The 13578-nt window shown below is 42.0% G+C and overlaps 1 protein-coding gene across 4 annotated transcripts in view; it reads left to right on the top strand.

The window, feature by feature from the left end:
• Nucleotides 1–590: 590 nt before the first annotated feature.
• Nucleotides 591–13578, top strand: part of pdzd2 (PDZ domain containing 2) — a gene marked incomplete at its 5' end in the record, with an annotated part of 50189 nt that continues 37201 nt past the window's right edge. For all 4 annotated transcript variants that reach the window (XM_036133871.1, XM_036133874.1, XM_036133872.1 and 1 more), the window contains 1 exon segment: nt 591–813. In XM_036133871.1, coding sequence (XP_035989764.1) covers nt 591–813 — 223 coding nt within the window.

Genomic DNA, 13578 nt, shown 5'->3' with positions numbered 1-13578 from the left:
ACTGAGGGGCGCAGCCGCTCACAGCTGCTTTAAGAGCGCTCAGTTGAAGAGACGGGAGTGAGCCGTATAGTGAATAACTATATATGACAACATATTTTTGTCTACAACAATGAAAGGTTCCAAAGGTTCTTTCAGCTTGTCTCCGTCTCAGCCGCTACTGATGTGCTCCCACAGCTCCTCTGAGTACGCCTGGTAGGAGAGGACAGAGTGGAGCTGTCTCCCTGAAACGGGAGAAACAGCACCAAGGGCCCTGCACCCCAGGGCCCTTGGTGCCCTACGCACAGTGTGTGGTGTGCGTGGGTGGAGTGGGTGGAGCTCTGGCACTGTTCATAGGTTTTAAATTTTCTGAACAAATGTTAAAACTGTTGATTATTTTCCATAATGGCTGTTTTAAAGTAGCTTTACCCTTACACACGATACTCTGAAAGTGCGTGTTTAGGTTTGTTCTTGTAAATTAACTTGATCCTGTGTTTTTTTGGACAACACACTAAAGATTTGTAAGAAAGAATTTGGAAGTACTGTATAAAACTTTCAAACTGTTGGCTTCTTCACATGTTTAATGGACAACTTCTTTTCTATTTTTCCAACAGCAGCTGAAAAGAGGGGTTGTGACCCTCACAATTCGCACTCGTCTGCGTAGTCCCAGTCTAACGCCATGTGCAACCCCAACCATTCCCAGTCGCTCCAGCTCACCTAATTCTTACTCCAGTGGAGGCACACCTGCCCCACTAGTTGTGGATGAGATTGATGGCCACAGGACTCCTGGCCTAGGTCCAAAAGACTGCATCATCATGGAGGTTACTCTTAATAAAGGTTAGCTCTGATAGTGGAAAACTCAGTTACTTGTTTGCATATTATGATATTGATTTTACCTTGTGTAAACTTCCACATGAAACATGAAACTAAACCTTTTTTTGCTGTTTTCTGTGGTTTTTCCAGGTTGTATAGTAGAAGTAAAAAAGGGACAGTCACAGTTGTATGAATAAGAGCATGAATGATTATTTGCATTCCTTTTATTTAAAATTCACAAACAAGTAGTAAACATGGAAGAGATAATAAATAATGAACAACAATAATTGAATAAAATCAAGCAAGCAAACTCATACAAACAGGAGACATTTTTGAACTGATGCTTAACATGAATTTTTTTATCCATCGCTTCATGAATCAACATTGTCATTTAAAAGTAATAATTACAAATATGTTAATCATAGCTTAATTTATGCATTCATGTGGGGGGGGGGGGGGGGGTCAACAAGAGAAGCCAAAACACCACCTTTGTTTATTTTTGTTAAAAAAAAGGTGTGCCAGTGAAGTAAGGAGGGGAAGACTGCCACAGTAACCCAGGATATTTTAAGAATAACAACACCAGAGTACATATAAGGACTAATTAAGAGGATCATTGCTTTATTCACATTTTATTCATATCAATACAAATCTGTTCAAATCATTACCCTAAAATCTTTAACACTGCACCCAACAAAACTTAGAACTCTACAGATATTTTAAAGCAATACATAAAGAAATTTGGTCTTGATAACAGTTAAAGCCATCCAAAGACTTCTCAACATTTTTTTTTCTAAAGCGTAACACCACTGATAAAAGATAACGCTTTATTCAAAGGTGTGCGCATAAGACTAACATTACACTGTCATAAATCTGGCGTAACACCTGTCATTAACATGAAGGAGTCTTTATGAATGTTTGTGACTGTTGTCATTAAGTGTCATTGGGTAAATTGTGACATTTTAATCCAAAGTTGACATGGTTTAAAATGTCTTTGTTATGATAACTTGACATTAACCAAGAAATAACCCATCATAAATATGTCATAACAGGTCTAATTATAAACCTTTTATGATGGGTTTTGGTAAACTATAGTTTTGGGGCCTTTCTATCAACTACTGAAAGTGTATTTACCCTTTCACACACATATTCACTCAGTCAGTCTGAAACCATTTTCTGTATTGTAGACTCAAGGATGAACACATTGTTGTCAATGAAGCGTTCAGTATTGTGCCAATACAGCTGTTTGTCCTCATGCAGGCTGTTTAAATGCATTGCTTTAAATACAACCATGGTTACTATACACTGCCCATGATGCTGCTCAGTGCATTTCTTAGACAGACTCTGGAAGCGCATGTAGTGCCTCTCTTCAGTTACCACCGTAGCCTTCACCAAATCTGCTGTTTGGGTGCTGTATCATATCTCTGCGATACACTTGTTCTGCATTCTCTTGTACAGGGGTTGGACAATGAAACTGAAACACCTTGTTTTAGACCACAATAATTTATTAGTATGGTGTAGGCCAATCCTTTTGCGGCCAATACAGCATCAATTCGTCTTGGGAATGACATCTACAAGTCCTGCACAGTGGTCAGAGGGATTTTAAGCCATTCTTCTTGCAGGATAGAGGCCAGGTCACGACGTGATGCTGGTGGAGGAAAATGTTTCCTGACTCGCTCCTCCAAAACACCCCAAAGTGGCTCAATAATATTTAGATCTGGTGACTGTGCAGGCCATGGGAGATGTTCAACTTCACTTTCATGTTCATCAAACTAATCTTTTTTTTTTTTTCCACGTTTATTTATGCTTTAACATGTGGCACAATGTACAGATAGAGCAACAGTTATACAGTTAACAATGTACCTTTAGCATACAAACAAATTTGGGCTAGAACAAACCCAAATAAACCCACATACATACACACACACACTTAATACAAAAGAAATAAGCAAATGATAAAGTCAAGGCAAGCACAATGAGATACCGGAGAAAAATAGATAAGAATAATAAACATCAGCTACATACATGCAACTTTATCAGTCTGGAATATTAGGGAAATCAATTTTCCTAAGGGCTTTTAATAAGGGACTCCACAAACCCAAAAATCTTGCGGTAGAGCCTCTTAAGGTAAGACAGATCTTCTCAAGTTTAATAAAATACAATGTATCTCGAAGCCAGTGGATGTATGATGGGGGTTGAGGCGACTTCCATTTCATTATAATCACTCTCCGAGCCAGAAAGGTCAGGAAAGCCAAGGAGGACCTATGAAGAGAGGACAGGATAGGCTGTGGAGGTGCAACCCCAAACAACGCAGTCAGGGGACAAAGCTCAAATTTTACACCAAAAACGTCCGATAGAACAACATAAACTTTAGACCAATAACTAGAAAGCTGAGGACAGAGCCAGATGGTGTGGATCAAATTGGCTGGAGAATGTTGGCATCTATCACAGGCTGGAGTAACGCTGGGGTAGAACTTGGCTAGACGTGCTTTAGTATAATAAGTGCGATACATAAGTTTGCACTGAATTAGATTATGTCTGGCACAAATAGAGGACTTGTGCACCAATGACAAGACTAGAATCGTTCAACTTCTGAAGAAGTTGAAGAAGGCGCCGGCCTGGTGGTGGGCATGACCGTCAAAGGCAAAGCTTCCGAGTTCCTTGGTCGTAGGCTCTCATCGCTTGGGGATTTTAAATCAAACCTTCTGAGTGAAAAGGATTTGTCTTCATCAAAACCTGCTGACCAGGAAAACTTTGCGTCTGCAGAGCTGCAAACTGCGTATTTCGATCTGAGACGCAGCTAATGAGCTAATTGGCGACAGCCGACAGTCAACGTTTGCCATTCATTTGCTACGGTAGTCCTAAACCATTACTGACGTAATACACTTTTTGGCCACAAGCGTCATTTTGGGGGCGTTGTTTCCACTTCTTTTCTTAGAGCCGTTTTTAACAGAAAGAAGAAAAGGCAAAAAACGGTCCAAACAAAAGGCATAACATTTACATTTGTAACCTCTGCCTTACATAAACACTAGAATTAAATCTTAATAAATAAAAGTATAGACAATTATTTCAGTAACTCAATTCAGTAAGTGAAATACACTAAATACAGGGGTTGGACAATGAAACTGAAACACCTCTCATTTTAGTGTGGGAGGTTTCATGGCTAAATTGGACCAGCCTGGTGGCCAATCATCATTAATTGCACATTGAACCAATAAGAGCAGAGTGTGAAGGTCCAATTATCAGGGTAAGAGCACAGTTTTGCTCAAAATATTGCAATGCACACAACATTATGGGTGACATGGGTGAGTTCAAAGGAGGACAAATTGTTGGTGCACATCTTGCTGAATGTGTCAAAACTTTCTTCAATTAACAAAAACCAAAACTGAAGTAATAATATTTGGACCAATAGAGGAGAGATCAAAAGTTAGCACACAGCTTCAGTCGCTTCAGCTAGGAACCACTGATCAGGCCTGAAACCTTGGTGTAGTGATGGACTCAGACCTGAACCTCCAAAAGCATTTACAGACAGTGACAAGGTCGGCTTTCTATCACCTGAGGAACATTTCCATCATTAAAGGACTGATGTCTCAGCAGGATCTGGAAAAACTAATCCATGCATTTATTTTTAGTAGAATTGATTACTGCAACGGTGTTTTCACAGGTCTGCCTAAAAAGTGGACCAGACAGCTGCAGCTGATCCAGAACGCTGCTGCCCGCGTCCTCACTAAGACTAAGAACATAGAGAACATAACCCCAGTTCTAAAGTCCTTACACTGGCTCCCTGTATCTCAGAGAATAGACTTTAAAATACTTCTGTTAGTCTATAAATCCCTGAATGGCTTAGCACCTAAATACATCACAGACTTGTTATCAGTGTATCAACTTTCCAGACCACTCAGGTCTTCTGGCTCCAGCCTACTCTGCATACCTAGAACCAGAACTAAACAAGGAGAAGCAGCATTTAGTTCCTATGCTCCGCTTATCTGGAACAAACTTCCAGAAAACTGTAAAAGTGCGGAAAGCCTGAGTTCTTTTAAATCAAGATTAAAAACACATTTGTTTAAAATTGCCTTTGACTGTTCTAGTTAAGCTGTTTTACTGTTTTTAATGTTCTTCTTTATTTCTACATTCTATCACTTGCTTTTATTCTATTTTCTATCTACATTTTATTCCTACTTGCGTTTATTTTGCTATATTTTAATCATGTAAAGCACTTTGTATTGTCTCTGTATTGAATTGTGCTATATAAATAAATTTCCCTTGCCTTGCCTTGCATCTGTGACCAAGACAGCAAGTGTTTGTGATGTATCAAGAGCCACGGTATCCAGGGTAATGTGGACGAACCACATCCAACAGGATTAACTGTTGACGCACGAGGAAGCTGTCTGAAAGGGATGTTCGGGTGCTAACCCGGATTGTATCCAAAAAACATAAAACCACATAACTCTACTTATAACTAACTTTCTGAAATATAAACTAAAGGTCACCAATCAGTTCTAAAACATCTTTAGATGAACTCTTGTTGAGCCGTGGAGTATGGAGGACCAAGTCTTCCATATTTAAAAATAAATACAGAAATAAATAAATGCTCAATAAATAAATATGCATACAATTATGTGCCACCAAAAATACAATGCACAAATAAATGTAGATAGAAAATGAATTATACAGTGAGACAAAATGTATATATTTCCTTTAATTAGCCACTTTATTTATTAATTACTTATTTTTTTAAGTATTTATTTATGTGCATGTTATAATATTTTTGTCTGTTTTATTCTTTCTTTGTATCATTATGCAAATGAGGGGGGCTGTGTCTTAAGGGCTCAACTTCTTCCCATTGGTTGGTTAGCATTTTACTGCGTCGGTCAAATCTACATGGCCTTTCCCCGACATGAAGCATTGTTTAGTAATGTCAAACTCAGCAGGCAGACGTTCAGTGTCCGAACTCTTAAGGGAAGCTGCTAATAGACTGGAAGAATTAGAACGCTGTACATTTGGGATCTGAAATGTTTTTCGTGGTTTCAGATTCGGCTTTTCCAGATCAATAACTCATCGGCGGATGATTTATTCTACAAAACAGACACCTCTCCGCAACCACCGCATGGCAGACACTGAGCTACAACCGTAGTTTCCTCAAAACGAGTCCGTGGGCCAGAATCTGTGGGACGTCTCCTTAAGAAGTTTCGTATGAACTGTCAGGGGGCAACTTTCTTCCACCGTAGATAAGTTGCTACACATAGCAGTGATCTCAAAACACCAATGTTCCCACGTTTTCACTTGCACATTAATAAGTTATTGCTGATAAAAAATCTAAACGGTTGTGCTCCCGTCCGAGAGGTCACGTGATTCGATTTTTGCTGCTCAGCCAATCAGATCGCTGTATTGTCAGCTGAGTGCGTTCAATGTGTAAGGTGTTGTAAACATTTGTTTCCAGACGAAGAAAGCCCAATAATAGTATTTTCTGGCGCCAGTTGGCAAAGATCTTGATGGCAAGGAAAAAGAAATAGCCCATCCATCCATCATCCATTTTCTAACACGTTTATCCCTGCTGGGTTCGGACCGGTGCCAATCTCCAGCTGTCAATGGGCGAGAGGCGGGGTATAAACTGGACAGGTCGGCAGTCCATCACAGGGCAGAAATAGTCCTGTGATGGACTATAATATACATATTGTGGCAGGCTGGACCCGATATTTTTTGTATCCCCTTGTAACTTCTTCATTTAAAGAGCTAACAGCTTCAAATTTTCTACAGTGGTTGGTGATTATAAGAGGTGTTTATGTGCCAAGACTCAAGAATGTGGGCTACTGTTAGTCCATTTTGGAAGGGGATATATAATGTGGCAGGCTGACCCCGATATTTTTTTTGTATCCCCTTGTAACTTCTTCATTTAAAGAGCTAACAGCTTCAAATTTTCAGCAGGTGCTTGTTGTTATAAGAGATGTTTATATGCCAAAAATCTAGAATGTGGGATACTGCTAATCCATTTTGGAAGGGGATACATATATGCTCAGCATGATAGTCTGTTTCCAGCATACATTTCTTGGCTGACTTTGTGCAAGATGAGGACAGCATTACTTAAAAATCCAAAGATTGGGGCCTGCTCTGATGGTGCACGGGTATATATATATATATATATATATATATATATATATATATATATATATATATATATATCCTCTCATAACCCCTTTCCTTTCAGCCTACTTTGAAAAAATTAGCCAATAGAACCTCTAAATTCCAGTAAAAATGCAAGGATCAATTCTCACAACCTAAGGATAGCAGTTTAACTTATAAATATGAAGCTTCGTGCATGCTCAGTATGAGGGATTGCTGCAAAGCCATCAACAATGCAGACGACTGTCCACTGTGGCTCTACTCTCATACAGGAGGAGTGAATGCTGCTTGGAGAGACTTGATGCAACCTGCTGGGTTTCCTTAGAGAGGAAAACTTTCAGACCAACCTGTCTGGTCAGCACATATAACAATGGGGTACCGCGCGCAAGCTATTTTTAGAAACACAACGTCACGATGACGTCACATCACGTGGTATGCAGTGGGGCAAACTCCGGAAAGCCGCCGCTGTTTCGTTTTAAAAGAGACGTGCGTTAGCCTTGGTTTTACTCGGTAAACGACTGCTTTTTCCAAATCTAAGACCATTGTTTTTAAACATTGTTGCTATGGAACGTGCAACAGCGACTCGAGGTACGCTGATCGGCCACATATGAAGGATGTTTTCTTCAAGACTGCCAAGGAGAAATGTGTACGCTTGGAACACCGGGGCGGTCGGCCTACACAACAGTTCAACCCGGAAAAAGTTACCAAATTCACGTACATATGTAGCAAGCATTTTGTCGGAGGAAAGGGCCCAACCGAAGAACATCCTGACCCAATTCCAGCGACATCAAGTCAAGGTAAGAGTATTTTGGTGGCCGACATGTTAATAAAGTAGCGCCTGCTACCATGACAGCATATAGGCTATCATGGTAGCAGGCGCTAACATGATAGCCTGCTACCAGGCTTACTCAAAAACATTTCAAATGAGACAAACATTAAACATATACCCATTCCTGGACGGTGATTGCAAACAACAACAAAAAAAAAAAAAAACGGCCGACGCTGCCATGATCGCCGCGCAGGAAAAAAAAACAAAGCTTACCGTTCATCAACTCGGCCAGTTTTCCAGTCTTTTTAAGCCCTCGAACCTCAAGCCATCGAACCTCAAGCCATCGTTTGAGCTGAAGGTTGGTGTGTTCTTCGACAGTGCGACCAGTAATCCGTGTGCCTGGGACATCGTCTTGGGAAAGTTTAACGGCTGTAAAGTCGGTCATATCCGTTATCCGTGCGTTCTCTCCTGTATGCGTTCTCTCCTGTATGCCCTACCTAAGCGGCAAAAGGGGCGTTGCTCTTGAGACGGTGACGTCACGTGCGCGGTACCGCATTGGCTGCAGTGTTTGAAATCAATAAAACTTTTAATGTGAAGTCCAAATATTTTTTAAACATCCTATTCTAATAAAATTGTAATATATATATATTTTGAAACTCCTCATATACTGTTCTTTTTTTTTTTAAAGCGACACATCTTGTTTTCTTAATATGGTTCTTGGCTGAATTAAAATATCATTAGATCTGATCATTTTGGCAGTAACTTTATTCTGTGTTCATTTGATCACACTTGGAATCAGCTTTATGTAATCCATTCATGCGGGTCTATCCACACAAAAAAAACGAACAAGTAGACAGCTGTGATGGACTCAGGAAGGTGGGTTTTTAGTTTCAGCAGACAGACATGCAACAATCTAATGACATAAAGCTAATACTTTCGTGACACATCTGGAGATGACCACAGAGCCGTTTACTTTATCAGAACGTGTTATACTGAGTGATCAGTCTAGTTTTAACCGACATAGCAATCCCTTACGATCGTACTAACAAGTGTTACGTTTTCAATTTTAACCCATTAACTGAACGATAATGTAAAGGCACTATTCCTATATTTCGCTAAGAGAAATAAAACATCTTGATTTTCACGCCGAATTGGCTGGAAATGAGGCCGAGTTTACTGCGTTCAGCAAGCTGAATGCGCGCTCCCGACGCAGGGGATACAAATCCTGGCGGGGATACCTAGTTTGGCACGACAACTGTCGCCAGCTTACCTCAAGTTCTTTCTGTAAAACTGGCAGACCATAGTAGTCATGTTTCCTCAGCCATGTCTTTCTCCAAATACGCCGTCGCCTTTTCTTTTTAGGGCTTTCTGCACACAAAATTGCACATATTGCCAAAGCAGCGCGTTTCTCTCCGGTAATGTTTACAGTAGCCATCGACACTTCCGTCTTCTCCTTCTTCTTCTTCATCTTCTTCTTCTTCTTCTACAGTATGAGCACTCCAGTCACGTCCGAGCGTTGCGCCGTACACAGATCGTGAGCGGTGAACTTTTAAACCCGCGGTTCCGTCGCACAGTTTGAGATGTATATAAGCACCACGGCTGAAAAACTCGTACAGTGTATGCCTGGCTTAACACACTTACCATAACAGCTCCGCATCACCGTTTATGACAACGAACTTCCACTTCTTCTTCTGTTTTAAAAGTGATGCGCCCTTCTTCTTCTTCGTGTTTTAATGGATGCTGACCACATCCAAAAGGATCATTACCGCCCCTCTAGGTGTGCGCTCTGTTCCTCATCTTTATATTATCAGCAGCGCAACCAGCTACCGTAACACCTGTTAAATGTATCACTGTTATAGCTCGGAAGGTCCACTAACTCATGTGTGCTATAGCGCAGCAACGCGGTGCAGTTTTGAAAGAAAAGATACCCAGTGTGGTGTTAGCTTTAGCCTAGCACGCACCCCCCTCCGCGGTTCACAGGCTTTGTTGACGTTCTGGTCGCCGGCTGAGTTGCACTTCCGCCCGGCTGGGAGAAGTCGGCAGGATCCAGTGTTCTGGAGATCTCTAGGATGACGGGAATATCGGCGATAATAAATGTATCACTGTTATTGCTCCGAAGGTCCAGAAATTCATGTGTGCTATTGCGCAGTAACGCGGTGCAGTTTTGGAAGAAAAAGTCCGGTCAAAAATAGATTAAAAAAAACTTCAGGAAAACTGTTGTTTTTTTTATATGAGACGCTGCAGAGCTGAAAAGTCCATATTGCGGCTGCTAATGAGCAGTAGTTCTTGCTGTTGCAATTATTTTCATCATTCATTTATATCAGTTGTGCAAATTATTTATTTGTTACTTGTAAAAAAATATATATATATATATTGGGTACCCCCAGCGGGTTGCGAACCTGCGACCTTTGGTGCACCAGCCCAACACCTAAACCACTGTACCAAAAAAAAGTGTCATGCTGAGCTCTGCATTATGGAGAGGTCAACTGTATCTAGGAAGTAGTTTTGAGACGTGATTTTTGGTTAATTTTGTCACCACGTTAACTTTAAATGGCGTCAAGTACAAAAAGCCCACTTCACGGCGTCGAAACGAACGTTTTGATATATAGTTTGTGGGGGTAGACCCTACGGTTCGGCCTGTATTAACGGTGACGGAAGAAAAATAAGGAATAAAGAAACCCTTATTAGGTGCATAGCATAAGGCCTCCGCCATGCATTTTCAATGCATAGGCGGGCGCCTAATGAATGCACCAACTATGAAACAACTGGTTTGTAGAAACAAGAAATGTATTGTAAGGCGTGAAGAACTAATGTACATTCAGACACACAAAGGTCCATTGGGTCTTGTCAATAAGAGCTAGAACAGCAACAACAACAAAAAAATATAAACAATTATTTTCCTTCTGTTTTTCCCCTCTATTTCTTAAATAGATTAAATGCCCCAAAAAGGAACTATATCCACAGTGTATCCCAAGTACTTAAAAGGCACTATTGAGAACAGAAATTTATTATGCAACAGTCTTATTGCACAGATTGTTACAGTTCTTCAACAAAAATGTGAACCCATCCTTGGGTAGAGGCACCCCACGAATTAAACTGTGCTCAGAGGGACCACAGCTTTAATACTTTTCTCAACAAAGTCTGCAGTGAGGGTTGGGCCCTCAAATTTGTGAACTTACCCATTGGGAAGGGTGATCCGTAAGACTGCAGGGAAAAGAAGCACAAATTTGATTCCAGGGCAAGAATGGAGTTCCTTCTTTACTTTCGTGAACGTTGCGCGTTTCTTAGCAACTGAAGCAGAATAATCAGGGAAAATGAACACCCGTTTTCCTTCATAGAGTAAGGGAGATGATTCACGAGCCCTCCGTAGAATCTCATTCCGCTCTTGGAACAGGTTGACACGGACAACAAACGGCCGCGATGGGTCCTCAATCTGCGATGAGCCCGGTCAAGGGTAGGCTTAGCCTCAAGGCCTAGCACAGCCTGAAGCAACGTTGATATGAATTTTGTCGGTTGTTGACCTTTGGACCCCTCTGGTATACCCACGAGACGAATATTATTTAGTCTGGAGCGACCTTCCAAATCTTCACATTTCTTGGACAGCGTGTCCACCAACACATTCAAGGAGCTAACCGAAGCTTCCAGGGTAGCTAGCCTCCCGTCCTGATCGTTAGCAGCCCGCTCCAGATCGTGAATAGCAGTCCCAAACGAAACAATTTTAGCTTCTAGTGGCGTCACAGCGGCGGAGATCTCTCTCTTAACGACATCCGAAACAATGTTCTCAAACCTGTTGATGAGATCAGTCCGTGAGTCGTTCAGCATCTCCTGCATCTTGGCTAGCAGCATGCTATTAGCCTGTGGTTCAGCAGGAGCCTCGTGGTCAGCCTTGTTGCGGCCAGTCTTGTCATTTTTTCCCATATTAACTACAGTACTTACAGGTTGCACAACAGATATGCTTTCTTGTTCACTAGTAGTCCAGTTCGTTCAAAAAGAGTGTAAAGAGGTGCAAAAATGTTCATTAAACACATATTCCGTCAGAGCAGCAGCAAAACACGTCCTACATGGTCGGTTCCCTGGCTCCGCCCCCATCAAACCAATCTTTCACCAGTCTTGCTGTGTGTATTGGTGCATTGTCATCCTGATACACGGCACTTCCTTCAGGATGCAATGTTTGAACCACTGGATGCACATGGTCCTCCAGAATGGTTAGGTAGTCCTTGGCAGTGACGCGCCCATCTAGCACAAGTATGGAGCCAAGGGAATGCCATGATATGGCAGCCCAAACCATCACTGATCCACCCCCATGCTTCACTCTGGGCATGCAACAGTCTGGGTGGTACGCTTCTTTGGGGCTTCTCCACACCGTAACTCTCCCGGATGTGGGGAAAACAGTAAAGGTGGACTCATCAGAGTCCAACAATACATGTTTCAAATTGTCCACAGCCCAAGATTTGCGCTCCTTGCACCATTGAAACCGACGTTTGGCATTGGCACGAGTGACCAAAGATTTGGCTATAGCAGCCTGGCCGTGTATATTGACCCTGTAGAGCTCCCGACGGACAGTTTTGGTGGAAACAGGAGAGTTGAGGTGCACATTTAATTCTGCCGTGATTTGGGGAGCCGGGGTTTTATGTTTTTTGGATACAATCCGGGTTAGCACCCGAACATCCCTTTCAGACAGCTTCCTCTTGCGTCCACAGTTAATCCTGTTGGATGTGGTTTGTCCTTCTTGGTGTTATGCTGACATTACCCTGCATACCGTGGTTCTTGATACATCACAATGACTTGCTGTCTTTGCGCCAGCAAGACGTGCACCAACAATTTGTCCTCCTTTGAACTCACCCATGTCACCCATAATGTTGTGTGCATTGCAATATTTTGAGCAAAACTGTGCTCTTACCCTGCTAATTGGACCTTCACACTCTGCTATTATTGGTTCAATGTGCAATTAATGAAGATTGGCCACCAGGCTGGTCCAGTTTAGCCATGAAACCTGCCACACTAAAATGAAGGGCTTTAAACCGATTTTTTTTCCCCAATCGGTTTGTTCCGAACAGAAACGGAATTATAACATTTCCAGTTATGAGTTCCACCAATAAATTGACGTTCCCGAACCGGTTAGAACAAAAAAATACTGTTCCCGGAATGGTTAATTTCGTTCCTTTCATTTGACAAATATAGCTATTGATATTGTGTTTGGAATGAGCGTTTTACTTAACGATGGATCGTAATTTACCTCTTATTCAAGATGTGTAGCACTAGTGGAGACACAGCTCTCTCTCCATTCAGTCAGTGAATGTGTGATGTGATGTCACACAGGAAGTGAACCTCAGCCGTCATGGTAACGTGCGCTAACCTGACAAAAGCCAGCTGTATGTCGCTCCGCCTAGCTTCACTCACATCCATCTGGGACACTGCCATAGGAATTGCCTTTTTTGAAGGCTGGGCCTTATCAAAAATCCTTGCATATGATTGGATAAGCCACTTGTCTGTCATCTTTATCAACGTGCTATTTCAACCACTCACACCGAAGCTAACCCGTGACGCTGTGAGAGCGAAGCAGGAAAAAAAATGTGTTTGCGGCTCTAGTGGCATGCGTTTTATTGACAGTGAGCTGACAGGAAGAGGGGGGAAGACAGGCGGCAAAGCGCCGCGGGTCGGAGTCGATCCCGGGCCGACCGCATTGAGGACTAAAGGCCTCCTAATATGGTTTGCGCTAACTGCTAACCGACAAGATGTCCACTGCGGACGCGCCCCGGAAAACAATACTTGCCAAATGCGGTCGGGAGAAGGGCGAAAACATGGTTTCCACCAACAAAAGCCTTCAGAGCCGTTCTCTGATGTTCTTTTAATGAAACAATATTAGGTAGATTGGACAACACGGAAGAAATAGCAGCATCAAT

Source organism: Fundulus heteroclitus, unplaced genomic scaffold (assembly GCF_011125445.2).
Source record: "Fundulus heteroclitus isolate FHET01 unplaced genomic scaffold, MU-UCD_Fhet_4.1 scaffold_682, whole genome shotgun sequence".
Classification (NCBI taxonomy): domain Eukaryota; kingdom Metazoa; phylum Chordata; class Actinopteri; order Cyprinodontiformes; family Fundulidae; genus Fundulus; species Fundulus heteroclitus.
Note: the sequence above shows the minus strand (reverse complement) of the source record. Positions and strands in the feature narration are given on the sequence as shown.